This window comes from Perissodus microlepis, chromosome 19, assembly GCF_051167445.1.
Source record: "Perissodus microlepis isolate ML-2025 ecotype Zambia chromosome 19, ASM5116744v1, whole genome shotgun sequence".
NCBI classification, from domain to species: domain Eukaryota; kingdom Metazoa; phylum Chordata; class Actinopteri; order Cichliformes; family Cichlidae; genus Perissodus; species Perissodus microlepis.
In genome coordinates, this window is record NC_140479.1 from 12,664,449 (window position 1) to 12,684,487 (window position 20,039).

The following is a 20,039-nucleotide window of genomic DNA, read 5'->3' on the forward strand; positions in this document are numbered from 1 at the left end:
TTGTCTCCTTTTTTTTGTATAATATTAAACACAAACAGTAAATGTTCAAATTCTGACTTTTTTGATGTCTTAAGAACATTTTACCTGTCATCCCTGAGGCTTCTAACGTTCTAAAAACAAAAGGTGAAGAGTTCTAGGTATTTACACCACAGTTGTTGATCTATTATTAATCATGTGTGTCATCACATGAACCATATTGTTAAAAAAAGTACCAGTTTTTGAAGCTCTTAAGACTACCATGACTTAGATTACTGCAAACCCACACAGACTTACTTCTGGATGTTTCACCTCCTCAGTTAAATAATTTAAAGTGTTCCAGCCATCATACGACCACAAGCCCTGATAGAAAGCAATGCCAATGGAGCTGACCCCTGCATTGGTTCCCTCAAATGAGTCCTCAAAGTTCTCAGTGCGGCCCTGGAAAAGCATCACAATGCCTCCCAGGATGATCACCACCAGGGCCACCACCTTCACTGCCATGGTGACCACCTGGATGCCTGTGGCCAAGCGGACGCTCAGACAATTGATTATAGCCAGCACCAAGATTGATACGGCAGCCACGAACTTCACAGCCAGCTGTGGAGGAGTGCAGCCGCTGTAAAAGGGGGCCACAGCATATTCAGCAAAGCTGAGAGCGATTCCTGTGCCACTAGCCGGCCTCATGACCATGATGGAGCTGAAGACGAACATGAAGGCCACCACTTTCCCTGCAGTCCGCAGTATGTAAATGTACTCAGCTCCAGACTCTGGTATGATAGTGCCCAGTTCAGCATAGCACAGACCCCCCAGCATGGCTATCAGTCCACAGCAGGACCATATAATGAAGCTGGCCCCTGGGCTCCCAATATTGGAAAGGACGTACTGGGGAGAAATGAAGATCCCAGATCCAATCATGGTTCCACCAGTGAAGGAAACTGCTCCTATGATTCCCACTTCCCGCTGCAGATTGAGTCCATGTGTGTCATGTCTCATGGTCAGAAAGCTTTTGTCTTCTCTGAAGCAGCAGCGAAGAACAGACATGTGAAGTTACAAAACGCTGCCTGTTGCCCAATAGGAGGAGTGCACAAAATTAAACTGCTATGAAATTAAAATGAGGCTACTTTTAAGCAGATTTTAAGAATGTCTGCTTGTCCAGAGTTTTTTTTCTTAGGTTTCACGTAAACAGTGATTTATTTTAGGTTCTGCTCTATAAAACACAGTTGGAGAAACGAAAAATTCAAAATAGAGACTGTTTTGAATATTTCCAGTCTACTGGAAATGTCCCTGCAAGCCAAGTGGATTCTTCTGGTGTCCTCAATTCTTTCTCTGGTGTTTGTTCATATTATGTTTACTTGTGTCTGGATCTACGTGACCTACATGAAGATAAAAAAAACCCAAAACTGTACTTTCAGTAAAAGATTAGACAGGGCCTCATCTGAGTGAAGAAATGAACAGAGTATCTGCATAACAATGTTATCAGAGGAAGGACATGACTTGACCTGGTTCTCCCTTGTACCAATTTAAGCAGTCCAACAGAATAACATAAAACTAAGTTGAATATTTACTTTCTTTAATACTTTGCTAAACCATTTAGTTGTATGGATGTAAGTCCCAAAAAACTGAATTTTGGAACGGAATCTGAATGATAGAAGTGAAACTGAAATTATTCGAGAGCTACACTTTTAAAGGATAAAATACAATTTCAAAGTAAATGAATTCACTTTCAAAATATAAAATTCAATTTCAATTTAGTGACGATAATTTTCAAAACTGTACATTGAATTTCAAATTAGACTGATTCAAATTCAGTTTTAAAAAGCATTTATTCAAGTTACAATTCAGGTTCAGTTTCTGATGGCACAAAGTTCTGCCCATACTCTTCTTCTAATTAAATTGGACTCCAGTATGATATAATAGAAAAGAACACCAAGCACCAAGCTGCAAAAAGCAGTCAGTGGAAATGGGTTAATTATTATGAACTGGCGTGAACAAAAAGGGACGATCACACTGAAGTTTCAATCATTTAAGATAAGGATAAATTAAGTTTGTCATAAGTTGAGAAATTCTTTAAAAATATTAATTCCTATTTAAACAGTAATATTATTATATAAAATGCTGTAAGGAGCTGCAACTAAAACCAAAGTATATGTTCTGGAAAAGCTGGAGATACAGAAAAATGTTGGTCAAAATGCTTCTTGTTGTCAAAATATATTCTGATACTTGATCCTCATATATTATATTCACCAAACATCTTTATATACAGTCTTTGAGATCTAGGAGCCACACCTCATTGGAGTTAGGACCGAAATGATAGCAATGCAAACATACTGTACTCTCGTGTACATTTATTATCCCCACACAACACCTCAGACACTTTGATCACTGATTTACAGAGTGTTATTGACATCCTGTGTTAGGATAAAGTCAATAAATTACCTGAGGTACAAATTCAGAGTTAAGGAAGAAAATGTAGCAGCATATAGGCATCTTTTGCACTAAAGCATCAAATCATTCTTGACAGGTTTTAAGCCGTATTTTTTTTAAAAAAAATTAGCATGAATAAATGCTACTATTTCAGGTCATTTCTGACCCTTTCAGCCTCACCTCTGGTTTGTTCAGTTCCTCAGTCACATAGTTTAAGTTGTACCAGCCAGCGTAAGACCAGAGGCCAAATTGTTAAAAAAAAGTACCAGTTTTTGAAGCTCTTAAGACTACCATGACTTAGATTACTGCAAACCCACACAGACTTACTTCTGGATGTTTCACCTCCTCAGTTAAATAATTTAAAGTGTTCCAGCCATCATACGACCACAAGCCCTGATAGAAAGCAATGCCAATGGAGCTGACCCCTGCATTGGTTCCCTCAAAGGAGTCCTCAAAGTTCTCAGTGCGGCCCTGGAAAAGCATCACAATGCCTCCCAGGATGATCACCACCAGGGCCACCACCTTCACTGCCATGGTGACCACCTGGATGCCTGTGGCCAAGCGGACGCTCAGACAGTTGATTGTAGCCAGCACCAAGATTGATACGGCAGCCATTAACTTCACAGCCAGCTGTGGAGGAGTGCAGCCGCTGTAAAAGGGGGCCACAGCATATTCAGCAAAGCTGAGAGCGATTCCTGTGCCACTAGCCGGCCTCATGACCATGATGAAGCTGAAGACGAACATGAAGGCCACCACTTTCCCTGCAGTCCGCAGTATGTAAATGTACTCGGCTCCAGACTCTGGTATGATAGTGCCCAGCTCAGCATAGCACAGACCCCCCAGCATGGCTATCAGTCCACAGCAGGACCATATAATGAAGCTGGCCCCTGGGCTCCCAATAGTGGAAAGGACGTACTGGGGAGAAATGAAGATCCCAGATCCAATCATGGTTCCACCAATGAAGGAAACTGCTCCTATGAGCCCCACTTCCCTCTGCAGATTGAGTCCATGTGTATCATCTCCCATGTTCAGAAAGCTTTTGTCTTCCTAGAAGCAGCGGACAAGAACACCTGTAGCTGTAAAAAGCGTTGTCTGTTACATAAGAGGCGGAGCACACTTAATTATACAGCTACGAAAGTAAGGTGAGGTTATCATCAGCATGGCTGTCATATACATGGCTGTTTAAATGTCTTTTCTATTGCTTTTGCTTGACTTGCTGTTTGGCTAACTCTGACATATTTACATAAAGATGCACTGTCACATTTAAATAAATACATTAAAAATATAATAGAGCCGAATAAACTAAATAGATAAATGCAAACGGATCTAAGCTTGAACACAGGAGCACAGAGTGAATCTGGACTTCAGGAGAAAAACACAATAATCATTCAATGGGCTCATGTTACCAAATAAATGAATCTATCAACCAACATCTGGGCTACATCCATCTTTGTCAGACATTAAATCATTAAATTATCCTCAAGGTCAATTTAATAATTTATTGGCTGAAAATTGACAAGCTGACTCTTAAAGGTACCAAGATTTAAAATGTGTCAGAACTGAGTAACAGGTTATAACCGTTTAAATACATAACAAGGTGATACATGTACAATGTTCCTTAATAAGAGAAAAAAAAAATATAAAAGGGATCATATTCTTTTTCACTTGGTCTTTATTACTAAACAGAGATTAATTTGATCAAATAATTAAATCAACGCCTACTCCGACGTCGTATTGCATTTACAAACTTGGGCGTCTACGTCGCCTGCCCGCCTGTGTGATGAATACCTCATCTGCATTTTATGGCTGAAGGGAAATAAAAAGTAGTTATACTCAAATTATGTTGTTTATTAAAATGGGTTTCAACAGAACAAGTTTTATGATAAGAAACTATTGATTTAAGTTTAGGGTCTTATTATGCTGCCGGAAGATTAGAAATAGGAAGAATATCAACAGAAAAAAACGTTTTTCTTTATGTGATGTTATAATACACACTAGTAACAGATAATCTTTCTGTTAGATCTAAAATTAAACCGTTTATTTATTTATTACCTCTGTCGCTACTGTACTTCTGTGGCCTCAACACAAAAGTCTCAGCCGGTTATAGCTCAAAGTTCACGTTAAACATTTGTAAATTTCTCAGCAATAAAAATAAATTATTTTCTCCCTGCAGAGAATCCATTACTTATTTATTCGGGGTGATTGTGTTTTACAGTCAGGGCATGGGTCAGCCTCTGAAGACCCTCCCACTTACCTCGGGACGTTTTAACTCTTCAGTCACTGAGTTCAGATTGTTCCAGCCGTCGTATGACCACAGCCCCTGGTAGAAAGCAATTCCTATTGAATTGATGCCAACATTTGTGTTCTCAAAGGAGTTTTCAAAATTCTCAGTGTGGCCTTTGATAAGCATCACCACACCTCCTATGATAATCCCTGCCAGAGCCAAGACTTTGACTACAGTAAAGAAAACTTGGATTGACATTGCAAAGCGAACTTTCATGCAGTTCACGATGGCGAGCGTGATAATTGCCGCTGTGGCCACGCACTTCACCACCAGCACCGGAGGGGGGCAGTCTCCGTAGAAAGGAGTCACAACATAGGTAGCAAAACTCAGTCCTATGCCAGCAATGCCTGCAGGTCTCACAAAGAGCACAGAACTAAAGATGAACATGAAGGCAAGCGCTGGACATGAAGTCCTCAGAATGTAGATGTACTCGCCTCCTGATTCTTTTATAACTGTGCCAAGCTCGGCGTAGCAGAAAGACGCCAGAATCGCCAGCAGGCCGCAAGACGCCCATATAACCAGGCTGGCACCGGGGCTCCCGATGGAGCTGATCACCGTCTGTGGGGTCATGAAGATCCCAGATCCGACCGCCGTCCCCACGATGAGGGACACGGCTCCCAGCATCCCCAGCTCCCGCTTTAGTTTGAGCTTCTGCGGCTTTTCTTCCGTCATCACTGCAGTTAAACAGCTGCCTACAATCTGACACCTTTAACAGCGGAGAAAACACTATAATAGCGTGACCAAAGTCACTATTGCGTCAACATAAGGAGTTAATAATTATGTGGGCGGCTCATACAACCACCTGTTTTGCTTGGTATTCTCACATGTTTGCTGGGCTTTACTGATTGGCTGCTTCAGGGACGACAGGGATGCACAGCACCTAAGCAGCCCTGAGTCAGAAATATGTAAATCAGACCGCAAAGACTCTCTTGTACTCCTCCATTGGCCTTGAGATGTTATGTTACCCGCTAATAACATATTATCCCAATAGAGCATATCACGATGAGACTGCAAAATAGGAGGTAGAGCCTTCCGCTTTCAGTCTCCTCTAGACAAGGGCTGGTTTCACAAACACACTCTAGATCAATTTTTAGGGTAAGACTAGATGTCATTTTGTGCATTTGTTATTCTAATGGAAGTTAGACTGTTTTACAAAAAGACCAATTTAAAGCCCTAAAATAGTCTCCTTACCCGCAGGACAGCTTAAGCCTAGGACTGCTTTGATCAGCTGCATTTAATAAAAAGAGGAGAAAAAAAATGGCTCATAATCTATGGTTCAATAGTATTTTTACACATTTCTGCATGCATTATCTTTTGTGTTGTCTCTTTAATGTATTGTTTCAATTAATAGTGGCCTCTATATACTCCTCCAGCTCTCTTTGTTTCCCTCATGCCCCAAACCTGATGTAATAGATTGTTACCCCTCCACTAGCCTTGCTTTGCTGGGGTTTCTTGACGCTTAAAGACGGTTATTATCTCCCCACCTTTGCTTGTTTAGTAGTCATAAAACAGGAGCAAAATGGAATTAAATAAACAACCTGTAAAAATAGTGTTCACCTTCAATGACCTGTCTGAAATGGGGGGTTTTCTCCTAGCTTTGAACCCTCAACATCAACATTTACATGTTGAGTTTGTGAGTTTTAGTCTCTCCACATTTATATCCATGACGGTCATGGTGACATTAAGGTTTTAATCTACACTGTCCTTGTTTGAGTTTTATGAAGATTAATCTGAACTATAAATCATGCAAAGCTACTCTCGCAGGTTTTTTGGCTTGAAATTCTTCGTAAGATTACTGCATTATCACCTCATGAAAACTATTATGCAATTATTTTGGCACTTCATGGCCATGTTAGGTCACATTTTGCTATGCATGAACTTTAATCAAGTAAAAGATAAGGAAAGTTTTTAATAATAAACATCCAACTCTTCTTATCAGTGACAAGTTAATAATCTCTTTACAAATGAAAGGAATGTTGTTGTAGGAGACCATAAAACAAAGCCAATAAACATGTTTTCTGGTGCATTTGGAAACTTTCCTGATTATTAAGCATGGTAAACACCTATGCTCAATTTACTCCAGTGGTCCTTTTCATATTCATCCAGTGTCATCACACATTTTTGTCTTCCCCTCCCGTGACAAAGAGGTGAACAGCCTTGTTGGAGTTCAGCATCTGTCCTGCTCGCTGTGCTCCGGTGATGGCGGCCAGTTTGTGAGCGTCATAGCGCGAGTAGAGTGCCGTGCAGGTCCAGCTGGCCTCCTCCCCCTGAGTTGCTGTTGCCAGCATGTTACACACCTCGCTATAGAAGTGTGGGAAGGAGGGCAATCCGTAAAATATCAGGTTCTGGATCCCTTTGATTGTGTACCTAAAAGAAGCATGTCAGAGATCAGACTCTTTTAAACCAAGGACAACATGGTCCATCATCTTCTCATGTTTTTTCCAGCTAAAAACCCTGGCTTTATACTTGGAGGAGCTAACTGTCATCCAATCTGCAAGCTGGATTTCTGATGCTGATGCAAACCAAGCTATGGTAATACAAGGACCAAATTCCCTGCAATAATAGGCCAGTTCCCTTAAAGTCCACAAAACATATGTAGACTGGTTGGATAAACTTCAACACACATTTGAATGCCCTTGAGAAGATAAAGGCCTGGTCCAGTGATGAAAAAAGCAGTGAAACAGTTTTACCTAGAAAGAAGCCAAACTGAGGGAAGCAACCTGGGTTAGACTAGTAAGATTTAGTAATAAGATTCTATTAAAATTAATAGTCAGCAGCTTGGATACCCAAGTTGGTGCTGATCTTTCAAAGGTTTAAAAAACAAAAAACCTGACTAACTACAGACGAGCAATTGAAGTGTTGCTAAAGGCAATGTAAAGTGCATTAAAGTAGTCCAGGTGCTTTATAAAAGCATGACTAAGACATTCATTTAAAAAAAAAAGAAAAAAAAAAAGCTTAGAGCCACCAGCAGTGCTTTAAGGGAGCTGACATAGTTTCTCTTTATTGGCACATAAATTACGGTGTCATCTGCAATTAGTCCCATAGGGAAAAAATAAAGAGAGAAGAGAATTGGCCCAAGAATTAAACCCATGGGACTCCACATGCAAGAGTGGCTGAGGAAGAAGTCGGTCACTAAGACGAGCCGAGAAGGTTCTCTGTGTTTAAACCACCCTTGATGCCTTAGTGTTCTACACGGGACATGAGACTTGTGTGGTTCACAGCGTCAGAAGCATCAGTAAGATTTAAAAGCACAATAATAGTGAAGTCATGCAATTCACAAAAACATGGATGATTTTCAGAACAGACTAGAAAACTTCCAAAATACTGTGAGTGCTTACAGGGAGTGCAGAATTATTAGGCAAATGAGTATTTTGTCCACATCATCCTCTTCATGCATGTTGTCTTACTCCAAGCTGTATAGGCTCGAAAGCCTACTACCAATTAAGCATATTAGGTGATGTGCATCTCTGTAATGAGAAGGGGTGTGGTCTAATGACATCAACAACCTATATCAGGTGTGCATAATTATTAGGCAACGTCCTTTCCTTTGGCAAAATGGGTCAAAAGAAGGACTTGACAGGCTCAGAAAAGTCAAAAATAGTGAGATATCTTGCAGAGGGATGCAGCAGTCTCAAAATTGCAAAGCTTCTGAAGCGTGATCATCGAACAATCAAGCGTTTCATTCAAAATAGTCAACAGGGTCGCAAGAAGCGTGTGGAAAAACCAAGGCGCAAAATAACTGCCCATGAACTGAGAAAAGTCAAGCGTGCAGCTGCCAAGATGCCACTTGCCACCAGTTTGGCCATATTTCAGAGCTGCAACATCACTGGAGTGCCCAAAAGCACAAGGTGTGCAATACTCAGAGACATGGCCAAGGTAAGAAAGGCTGAAAGACGACCACCACTGAACAAGACACACAAGCTGAAACGTCAAGACTGGGCCAAGAAATATCTCAAGACTGATTTTTCTAAGGTTTTATGGACTGATGAAATGAGAGTGAGTCTTGATGGGCCAGATGGATGGGCCCGTGGCTGGATTGGTAAAGGGCAGAGAGCTCCAGTCCGACTCAGACGCCAGCAAGGTGGAGGTGGAGTACTGGTTTGGGCTGGTATCATCAAAGATGAGCTTGTGGGGCCTTTTCGGGTTGAGGATGGAGTCAAGCTCAACTCCCAGTCCTACTGCCAGTTTCTGGAAGACACCTTCTTCAAGCAGTGGTACAGGAAGAAGTCTGCATCCTTCAAGAAAAACATGATTTTCATGCAGGACAATGCTCCATCACACGCGTCCAAGTACTCCACAGCGTGGCTGGCAAGAAAGGGTATAAAAGAAGAAAAACTAATGACATGGCCACCTTGTTCACCTGATCTGAACCCCATTGAGAACCTGTGGTCCATCATCAAATGTGAGATTTACAAGGAGGGAAAACAGTACACCTCTCTGAACAGTGTCTGGGAGGCTGTGGTTGCTGCTGCACGCAATGTTGATGGTGAACAGATCAAAACACTGACAGAATCCATGGATGGCAGGCTTTTGAGTGTCCTTGCAAAGAAAGGTGGCTATATTGGTCGCTGATTTGTTTTTGTTTTGTTTTTGAATGTCAGAAATGTATATTTGTGAATGTGGAGATGTTATATTGGTTTCACTGGTAAAAATAAATAATTGAAATGGGTATATATTTGTTTTTTGTTAAGTTGCCTAATAATTATGCACAGTAATAGTCACCTGCACACACAGATATCCCCCTAAAATAGCTAAAACTAAAAACAAACTAAAAACTACTTCCAAAAACATTCAGCTTTGATATTAATGAGTTTTTTGGGTTCATTGAGAACATGGTTGTTGTTCAATAATAACATTATTCCTCAAAAATACAACTTGCCTAATAATTCTGCACTCCCTGTAAAAAGAACTGCCGTTTTATAAGTACAGTTTTCTCTAAAACTTTAGGTATATATGGCAGTTTTTAAATAAGTCTAAAATTAGAGAAAACCAAAGCATTAGGATTTGTGTTTTCATCGGCAGGAGTACCACAGCTTATTAACATCAGTCTGAACGGCCCATTTATTTTAAACAGTGGTCTGAACGATTGGTTCAATAGTCTTCCAGAGCTCTTTAAAACGGATCAAGGGGAGCAAATTAATGGGACAAGAAACTGGTTAAAGCCGAGTGATTATTTTCTTTAAGCGAGAGGATAGAACTGATATAAACTGTCCTTTATTATCTCCTACAGCAGAGGATATACTAAACCAGTTTCTATAACAAGAAACATTATAAGTACATGCATTGCTGATGCGATTTGACTTTTCAACAGCCTGTTTAACCCCCAGCTGAACTATCACGCCGAACGATTACACTATCACGCTGGTGTAATAAAATCTTATCAAGGTGTTACCTTGAGAGCATAGATTTATATAAGCTTCCTAAATTGAGATTGTGAGCTGTATTAATTGATCAAAGTGCATTCAAGGATTTAATGTAACTTAATTTGCTTAGTAATAACTGTTGGAGTAACTGCAACCTTTAATTTAAATAATTTTCATTTCGGATCGGCTGGGATAAGCCATGAATGCAAGGCATTTTTTTTTTTTACGTTGCAGTAATTCTAAACAAGGAGGAAATTAGTTGGATAAATCTAGCAGAAAAATTCCTTCATCTTTTCTTTTGAAATATTTAGGAGTTATTCCATGATTAGACACTTATGTGCTCTAAATTAAAAAAAAAGAAAGAAAAGAAGCATCAAAGCAACAACAAGATGAAAACACCTGACAGTACTACAATTCTTCTTCTGACTGCTCCCCTAAGAGGTTACCACAGCAGATAATCTGGCTCCATTTCAGCCCAGCCCAAGAATCCTCTGTTACACCAAACCTCTGCATGTCCTTCGCTCTATTCACAATTCTTCTCGAGGTCTTCCTCTTTGCCTCCTGCCTGGCTTCTCCATCCTTTGTCGAATATATCTTATATTCTTTCTCTTCACATTTCCAAACAAGCTCAGCATTGGCTCTCTAACGTTGTTTTCAAACTGAGCTGTCCCTCAGATTGACTTATTTCCAATCTTGTCCAGGTCACTCCCAATGAAAATCCTACCATCTTCAGCTCAGCCTCCTGTCTTTTTGTCAGTACCACCACCTCACAAACCACACATCATAGCAGCTCTCACTACCATCTTGTAAAACGTCCCTTTCACTCTTTCTGCTATTCTTCTATCAGGTATTTAAAATCTGCCTGTTCACCTCTTCACCTGTCTCCCCCAGAGCAGACTAGAAAAGTTCCAAAATCTCCCCCTTATTCGCACACACATTCTGTCCTGTCATCTGGAAACATCACAATCTGCAGAGACTCATGCTTGACCCCGTCTGTCAACCTGTTCATCGCCAATGCAAACAACAGGGGGCTCAGATATGATCCCTGATGCAATCCCACCCCCACATTCATGCCCTGTACCAGGCTCACATACTTCTCTGCCACTTGTGACTTCATCATACAGTACCACAGTTTCTCTCTTGGCAACTTGTCATATGCAGCTATCAGGTGAGTGCAATAAAATGGATTACAAATATATCAGTTATCTGGTGATGTTAACTCTAAAGATTAGTGCCTTTAAAGCCTTCACAGCCGACAGAAGCGACGGTTATAAGTTCTCTTACAGTTGAATCTCTAAAGTTTAGTAAAGCCAAAAGAAAAGTGTTACAAACTGAACAGGTAATAAGAGACCTATTGACCCTGTGCACGAGAAAATGCTAACTTCCTGGTTTGAGACCGGATGTGGGGTTGTACATTTCTGGTAGCTTTACTTTGCGGTCAATCGCTACTGCGAAGATATACTCCAAAATCATGTCCAAAACTCGAAAACGGAAAGATCGCGTTAAGTTACAAAGAGCAGAAGGTGGGAACACTCACCGCTGTTGTGTCATAAAAAATCTAATGATCAATATTGACGTTTAAAGCGTTTAGATCGATCAGTTGTTTACGTCACTCAACACAAGCAGAACTGCATTATTGCAGCAGAAGACACATCGTCCACATTCAGAAGCACGTCTCTGTATAGTGACTGGTCTTATGATTTAAACAGGCAAATGTTCAGCATTCAAACTACAGGTGAAGAATAGTCAAACCAGATGTTTCCCCCATTATGTCGAGATCAGCTAGTCAAGTACACACCTACACAGCATGTTAACAAACCGTGAAAAAAGCCACACAAAAAATGAACGATTGCTGGTAACGGTTTCTATACATTAGTATGTACGAAGGGTATGTTGTGACTTACCTTAAAAATTACAGTGGTCCCTCGCTAATAACGCGGTTCACCTTTCACCTCGCTGTTTCGCAGATTTTTTAGTGCAAGTTTGCATGCTTATTTTTACGTCACATTGTGTCCTGCGCCCTGATCGCTGCAGACGATCTCCTCCGTGACGTCTCTCCTGTACAGTACAGAATCACTGCATCGATTGCTAGCAGTGTGACTCTGAAGTGCAGTACTGTCTGTCCACGATGTCCACGAAACGTTTTGCACCGTCAAAAAATAAAACTGGCTACTTGATTTCACCTATCACTGGTTTTTTTTAAGAACATAACACCCGCGATAAATGAGGGACAGCTGAGAAATATAACATTTGAATCCATTTTCTCTTTTGCTCTGAGGCGCGGGGAAAAATATCGACAAGTCGATGAACATCATTTACAGATATATTGGGTAAATGCCCAAGACATCTATAGAAATGTAAATTGCCGCTTGATTCATTCATTTGCTTAACTTGTTTTGGACCGTAAACCAGGCGCGAATAGGACACCGGAAACAAAGCTCCCCACAGGAGTTTCCGCACCGGAAGTAGCATATGCTAACGTGCACATAGTCAACTGGTAAAAGCTGGTACAGTCTTGTTATTCAAACTCCCACAAAAGGGATGTTTTTTTGGCTTTAGATTGTGACACTTTGAGTGGGTATAAAATTTATTTGGTTGCTGTTTGAAAAAAAACAAACAAACAAATAAAAAATCCAAACCAGATCTTAAATGTCTTTTTAAGGCCCCGAAAAACATGCAGATTAAACAAAGCTAAATTTTGACCACCCTTTGCACCCTGAGGGTCTGTAACCATATTTAACATACCAAAGTTATTGTACAAAATAAATCAGATGACTCAGAGGTGGTCAGGTGGGGTTTTTTTTCTTCAGATTTGTTTGATTTACTATGGAAAAGGCCCACATGACAGGGCATTACAAAGAACTGACCTCTTGTAGAAGTGAAAGCGCTCCGTAAAGAGCATGAACTGTTTCTCCCCCTTTTGGAAAAAGTGGCGTGCTCGGGACACCTCGGATTTGCTGGAGTACTCGCAGACGCTGGCAAAGTTCATCTCCTCCTTCTTCATGTAGTTACGCAGCCGAACGTAGTCGAAGTAAGACGGGATGTAGATCAGAGTGTGTGACATAACCGAATCCTTGTACTGCGGAAGCACTTTGTCTATAAAGAACTGAAACCTATACACAAAATCGGATAAAACAACCAATCAGCTGCCAGGACCTAAATCGTAGAATGCTGTGAGAGAAAAAAAGAGCACTAATGTCAGGAGACAGTTTAGGGTGAAGGTACACGCTGGACTTTACCGAGCATCGTGGTCGATGAAGCTGGCGGAGGAAAACATCTGGAAGACATGAGGCAGCTGGACCAAGACCTGGCAGATGGAACCAGTTTTTGGTATGTTCTTTATGACAATCTGAGCCAAAAAACACACAAAGAAAACAAAAGAATTAACACCTTAGTTAAAACCAAATCAATATGAACCTTGTTCTGAAAATGTTACACAATAAAGGGTTTACATCCACCACCTCTCTCTCTCAGCAATAGTAAAGTGTGGCCTACCTGTCCGCGGTAGTTGGCGCAGTGCTTGGTGAGGATGTTGTTGATCTGCGGGTCCTGAATGGAGCTGAAAACCAGCGTCTGCCTGTAGTGTCGGGCCCAGTTGTTCAGATTCCACATCCTCACTCTGGAAAAGTCGACACCGTGGGAGTCCAGCGGCTGCAGGTTCATGTGCTTCATCACATGCTGGTGACCATAACGGGGAAAAACAAAAGGAAGGAAATAATAACATTATGAGGAATTATGGAAGATAAAAGCTCAGAATTTTCCTGCTATTCGTTTAAATCGAATCTGAAAACATACATTAAGAGGAAGGATTTCCCTGATTTTGTCGTTGTTGTTTCTCCTATTAAAAACGATGTAATGTGGATTTTTAAATGTGCTACATGAATGAATGATTATTATTGTTATTACATCCAGAGTACTTTGTAAGCAGCATCTGCTAATAGCTGATCCAACATAGTTTTAATGGTACCAACTTGTTAAAATGTTAAATACTAAGGACAGTCACCATGTTTAAATGCTAGACTACTCATTAAATTAAAAGCAAAACTTTTTTCAACCATTTCCGGAATTACTATGCTACTATTTGCCAGCCACTAATAAACAGAAGTGAAGGAAGAACACATTAAAAGCACTAAAAGGAAAATCAGGGCTTGTATAAAGCTAACATGTCATAACTTTATAACAGTTATACATACTGATTTAAAGTGAGGGTGTAGGGGAAGTTATGCTTAAGAACGGGTGAAAAGGTCTTAGTAAATACTAAATAACGTTGACGCCTATCCCTACACAAAGGCTTAAAAGAAAGCTTAACTCAGCTCATTAATTATTCTACAGGTTGGCATTCTCGTAATGGCTTTTGTTTCCTTTATAATCACTCAACTAGGTCTGTAAGCTTTTTGTTTCCATCAAATCTGTAAAAAAACATAATGAACTTCCTCCATTATCACACTGAAGTTTAATTATTACACTGCGCGGATAAGAAACAGGATAAAGCAAGATAATTTTCCAGCTAAGATTAAAAAGTACATTTCATCACTCTGGATGGGATTTAAATTGCAGCAGTAATAGTGGGTTATTACAGCCCTAATTATCACTGTCAGTGGTACTCAAATGCACTTTGGACTTTGATTGTGATAAATGAGCACAGCAGGTAGCAGTGAAAGCATGAGTGAAGTAAATCTGGTCAGAATGAGTCTTAAATGAAGCTTTCATCTCTTTCCTTACATTTAAAATGCAAACATGTTTGTTGCTTATGCCCAAAATTGCTTCCTAGACAGCAGAGGGCGCTACGTTTTCCCCGCAGTAAATCCTATTCTTACCAGCACATGCTCCCAGTTCTGCATGAGGAAGACGTCTGCCTGATCCACCACTAGCAGCTCGATAGAGGACAAGAAATCAAAGTCTCTCTTGCGTTCTCCTTCTGCTCCCAGCACAGTGCGAAGGCCCAGAGGAGACGTGATGATGATGTCGGATGAGTAGAAGGGGGCATAGAGGCGCATGCTGCCCTTCAAAATGGAGACACCTGGAGAGGACAGAGCAGGAGATGGTCAAAGAGACAAACTCGGATTTTTAAAGAAGCTAGGGTTCTTTTTTCAGAGCGTACCTATCCTGAAGTGATCGTCCACGTTGCCTGTAAAGATAGCGTTATAGTCGTCTGGTCTCTGCAAATTGGGCGGCTTCTCATCCTCGTCCTCTCCAAATTCTTCCTTGAACTTCTTCTTGTTGCTCACCATCACTTTCTTGCCTTTAGTCTCCAGCAGGCTGATGAGTGTATGGACGACCTGCAGCGCGCTTCCCCGAAATGGAACGAGGATCAGGACCTGACAGATTCATCAGGGCGATGACAGCAGGTTAGCAGATACCCAGCAATACTGATATGTAATTAAAAAGAACAAGAACTAGAAGAAGAATAAAGGAACATTTCTGTGGATTACTTTTGGCCTGGTGAGTCCTTGGTCTCGGAGTTCATCCCGTGGCTCGGCTCCGGCTTTAGTCCGACTCTTCTGCTCTTTCAACTGTGAGTTATGAGCCAGGACCTGAGAATTAGCCTTCAGTACATGGTTAAGCACATGGAGGCAATATGCACTGCGCACATGTGGTCCCTGCTTGACAGGGCATGTCTCCGGGTAGTACAGATCTTTATAGGAGCCCATTAGGTCCAGCAACTCCAGCTGGAGAGGGCTGATCTCTTCGGCCTGCCCTTTATGATTGAACGTCTGGTTCAGATCCTTCCAGCTTGTCTCCACAAGTTTATGGAAAACTGGGAGGTTTGTGTCTGTCTGGGGGCCGATAGGGCCAAACTTCTCCAGGGGATTGGTGCAAAGCAGAGTTCCCAGCTTTGGCCACTAAGAAAGAGAAAGGCAAAGACTGAAACTTTACGTTTTGTAATATGATAAGAGCGGCACTTCAATTTCAACTTTTATATTCCAATTCTTGGCAATATTTCTGGATATTTATATATTAGAGTTATTTGTATTAGAGCTATTCTTTAATGTATTATTTGTATTTTAATTTGTTTGTTAATGTTCTTATTGTCATGGAGCAACTGAGACCACACAACTTCCTCTGGGATTAATAAAGTATTTCTGATTCAGATTTTATGACCTATCATGCTTTTACTTCTTTTATGTGATATATATACACGTTTACAATAATGGATGCCAATATTAAACATGCCCAGAACATGTGCAAGTTGCTCCTGTGAGCCAGAACCTCAGTTTTAGGCTTCATGTTTTACTTATGGCTCCGTATGATGTCACTGAGCACAAATACGCTTAACACAATCACCTCAGGCACATGGCTTGGGACTAAAAGCACATAAAGTCCACCCCTCCTTGCTAATCAAACCCTATGTTTTAGAGGTGGAACCAATCTGAAGAAAATTGAGGGGGGGGGGGGCCTTAAAGGAGAAGGGGCTAACACGGTTTTTGTTAGACAGAGGATTAAAAATGAGGGGCTGCACCAAGGATCAGCAACATAAAGCTACTCTACGACTAAAAAAATGCAGCTGTCGATGAGCATTAGAAGTCTCCTTTAATGAGACTGGTGTACCGTAATCTGAGTCTTTGATTTGCAGCCCGATGATATCTTCTGCACGTCCTCTTCATCAAGCTCTGTGTCCAAATGCTGGACAAACATGTCTGTAAACAAAGAGCAAAACTATAAGACACACCAAATGTACAAGAAAACATTTAAACATCTGTTTTTTTAAGATACTAAATAATTCTGCTAAAGAATTCAGGAGATCTTTTTTCCCCTCCAACCCTTTAAGTACCTTTACTATCTTCGTCCCGTGTTTCCTCCTGTTCTCCTTTTCCCGTGAAGTTGGTCTCCAGACAGAACTGGGACTCATGCTCTTTGTCTACAAACTCATCTCCCGGCTCCTTCCTGTCATCCTCCCCATCTCCTGCTTCCATCAAAGCTTCCTCTCCATCTACAGGTTCTCCTTCTCCCTTTTCATCTTCATCACCACCCTCACTTCCCTCCTCAGCGTCAATCTCATCTGAGATGGAAAAAAACACAAACACATTCAGTGAAATCCGAAGTGGTTGTTGAAATAAAGAGCTCTGGAAACAAACAGCTTACCGTCACCAAGAAGCTCCTCCTCTTCTTCTTCTTCTTCATCATCATCATCATCATCATCTGTGCTGTCCTCCTCTTCACTCTGAGCTTCACCTCTTGGTTGGCTGAGAGTTGAAAGAAGTTTCTGATAGGCTGTTTTCTGCTCTGGTTCCTCCTCTTCTTCTTCTGGTTCCAGCTCATCGGCCTCTGACTCAGATTGTTCTGGACTTGACGGCTAAAAATTAAAAAAGGTAGCTCATGAATCCATTTATTATCGCTGTGTTGATGCTGTTCATGATTATTGCTGCTCACTGAATGTGGCATCATCGCTTTGTGTATAATAGTGAATACTGAACCTAAATCTAACCTCAAAACTGGATCAAATGTGATGGTTTATGCAAGGATGGGGGTGTCATAGATATTAAAAAAAAGTATATTACAGATTAATTATTTTAAAAGTAACTATTTATTTACTCACTTTACTGTCTGAAGAAGGTAATTTGATACACGACATTACTTGTTCATTACTTCAGATGACCTGAGATGCTTGGAATGACAAATTAACAATGGAAACCTTAGGCTAAAGCAGCCACTCCCAAAGTCAAGAGTGTGCAGCCCACTTACACTTGTTAAAAATGCAACAGAAATATTGTATTTCCTTAAAAAATGTACTCAGAACCCATAAACCACACAGGCTTTAGGTTATACAGTCATATGCGAACACTAATGCAAGTGACTCACCTGCCACTGGGACACAAACTTTAATGCAAATGCAGTAAATTTAGGTCACAGTAATGTCACAAACTACCACCTCATACTACCAGTTTTATTTCCCTTTTTATATAAATAAATACATTTATACAAGTCTGTAACTGAACATACTAGTAAGTAATTTCAAACTGAATTTCTGTTATTACTCTGGCCCACCTACAGTTCCTTAGGCAGCCCACCAGGGGGGCCCTAGCCCACCCTTTGGGCATCAGTACTAAAAAGCTTTGATTTTGTTCCGTGGTCTTTCCTGTTACACTTCTTTGAAGACCGCCACCTGGAGCGCATGCATAGCTGATGACAAAAAACAGGCAGGCATGCAGCCGTCCGCACGGACCCTCGGGCTTACCGTGTTACGATAAAACTTAAAATCAGTCTAACCTGAGAGGCCTCATCAATGTGGAAAGTATAATCAAGGCTTTATTGGGAGACACTCACACCAGACATTAAGTTTTAAAACAAGTCTGACAGCAGCGTTGGTAAAAACGATCCCAAACTGATAAAATAAGACATTTTTAAATTTCAGGTATTAGAGGAGCCAAAACAATAAATACCACCTATTATTACATACTTTAAATAAAGAAAAAGAAAGGCACAAAATGAAACAGAAAATTTTTTCCAAACTGTATTTATAGAATAATATACAGGAAGTCGGGGAGGAAAAGTAGACTTTGACAAGGCACACACTTTTTACAGCACTAAATTGTTTAGGACTTTCTACTCACCAGTTCCATTACTTGAGTTTTTTCAGGTCTTTCATTAACTCTGTGAAAAAAAAAGAGAGAGAGAGAGAGAGAGAGAAAATTAAATGAAGCTGCTCAGACAACATATTTGTAAAAATATTGAAATTATTAGGACAAAGTAAAGCTTTGTACTAGTTTTACAACAATGATTAATAATCTGCCACTTATTGTAACCAGTAACTTGCAGTTTATTATATATATATATATATTAACGCATTGTTCTTTTGGCCTGCACCACTACATATGTAGATCAGAGATGGCACCAGTGGTGAGAGAGCTGACCCACAAGATGTGAGCTCCTCCTGCCGTCCGCATGGAGTCTTATTCACAGTTTAGGCAGAAAATAAACGAGGTCATCATTTAGAGCTTTAGCGGTGCTCCACCAGTTTCTAATCACACAGAGGAGCAGATAGCAGTGCTGAACCGGTGCCGATGCCTTTCTGTGGCTCTGTCCAGCTCTCCTTGTGTAACAGCCCATCTCCTGAGCTACCAGTAGAAAAAAGTACCACCAAATGCAAACCTATAGAACGATCAGCCAGGAGATATTAGGAGCGACGTTGTGCTGTTGTTGCCTCTCCGGCGTACCTGCGTCACTTTCCCCAGGGCAGAAGAAATGGTTCTGACTGAAGTTAAAGTGTCCCCTTAAAATGCGCCATTCTTCTTCTACTGTTTCGGCTTTACTAGGGGCTTAACTCACTGATAGTTTCTAATATTAAAAATCCATGTCATCAGGTAAACATCAGCACATTGCCCTCCTTAGAAAACGTAAACTTAAGATGTTTGCTACATTTCTGTTTGTACTTTACACCGAGATAATACGGGAAAAACTACAGTTACATTTAAAAAAAATGGAATGAAAAACTAGAAATTAGCAGCCTTGCTAATATAAAGCAGCTTCTTCCTTTAAACCAGACCGGAAGTTGCTGTCGTTCTGCTTACACGTCGTGAAAAGGATGCTCCTCTCCAAACTCCTTCAAGTGCTTCTTCTGTTTTTTGGATAAAGTAGTTAGAAACTGCTTATTCTGTTTTCTTTTGCCCATGTTGACACTCTGGTGCAGGAACACGTGTGAGGTCTGCTTCTTCCTCTTCTTGCTGTGCGCCAGCAGCGGGCGCTTCCTGCCATCTACAGGAGCGGGGTGGAATTACAGGCTGGCGGATCGACATTTAGAGGGAACTTTATAATCCGCATATTTTATTTGGCCACGAATTTACCCGATCCCTGGATTAGGGTCAACATTAGAAAATGCACTCACTAATGAGTTGCATGAGAAGAATGGAGAAGAAATCAACTAGTACTTATTTCCTTTGATCCTAGCAACACTTAAATGACTGTAAAGTTGTTTAGTACAATAAAAAAAAAAAGCAGCAAAAAAACCAAAACAAAACAAAAAAACCCTCACAAACACCCGATTGATGAAA

At 40.7% G+C, this 20,039-nt stretch overlaps 2 protein-coding genes and 2 pseudogenes across 3 annotated transcripts in view; all 4 read right to left on the reverse strand.

Moving 5' to 3' along the window:
• LOC146365579 (b(0,+)-type amino acid transporter 1-like) overlaps window positions 1-6,466 on the reverse strand; it is a 41,267-nt gene extending 34,801 nt beyond the window's left edge. The window contains exon 1 of the mRNA XM_084914584.1: window positions 4,658-6,466. Coding sequence (XP_084770710.1) covers window positions 4,658-5,359 — 702 coding nt within the window. The 5' untranslated portion in view covers window positions 5,360-6,466. The remainder of the gene's footprint in view (window positions 1-4,657) is intronic.
• LOC146365585 (b(0,+)-type amino acid transporter 1 pseudogene) lies at window positions 244-1,671 on the reverse strand (annotated as a pseudogene).
• Window positions 2,310-4,622, reverse strand: LOC146365586 (b(0,+)-type amino acid transporter 1 pseudogene; annotated as a pseudogene).
• A 110-nt stretch (window positions 6,467-6,576) lies between the features above and the next one.
• On the reverse strand, window positions 6,577-19,723 carry utp25 (UTP25 small subunit processor component). 2 transcript variants are annotated; one of them, XM_084914581.1, is made up of 12 exons: window positions 19,560-19,723; window positions 18,603-18,642; window positions 17,134-17,344; window positions 16,823-17,050; window positions 16,600-16,688; window positions 15,483-15,893; window positions 15,152-15,368; window positions 14,868-15,070; window positions 13,546-13,728; window positions 13,290-13,399; window positions 12,918-13,163; window positions 6,577-7,054 (listed from the first exon to the last, which is right to left on the reverse strand). In XM_084914581.1, the coding sequence occupies exons 1-12, from the start codon at window positions 19,658-19,660 to the stop codon at window positions 6,799-6,801; spliced, it is 2,295 nt and encodes a 764-aa protein (XP_084770707.1). In that variant the 5' UTR covers window positions 19,661-19,723; the 3' UTR covers window positions 6,577-6,798. The 2 variants fall into 2 exon arrangements, with proteins under 2 accessions (XP_084770707.1, XP_084770708.1); XM_084914582.1 differs by lacking the exon at window positions 19,560-19,723 and adding an exon at window positions 19,141-19,425.
• Window positions 19,724-20,039: the final 316 nt, after the last annotated feature.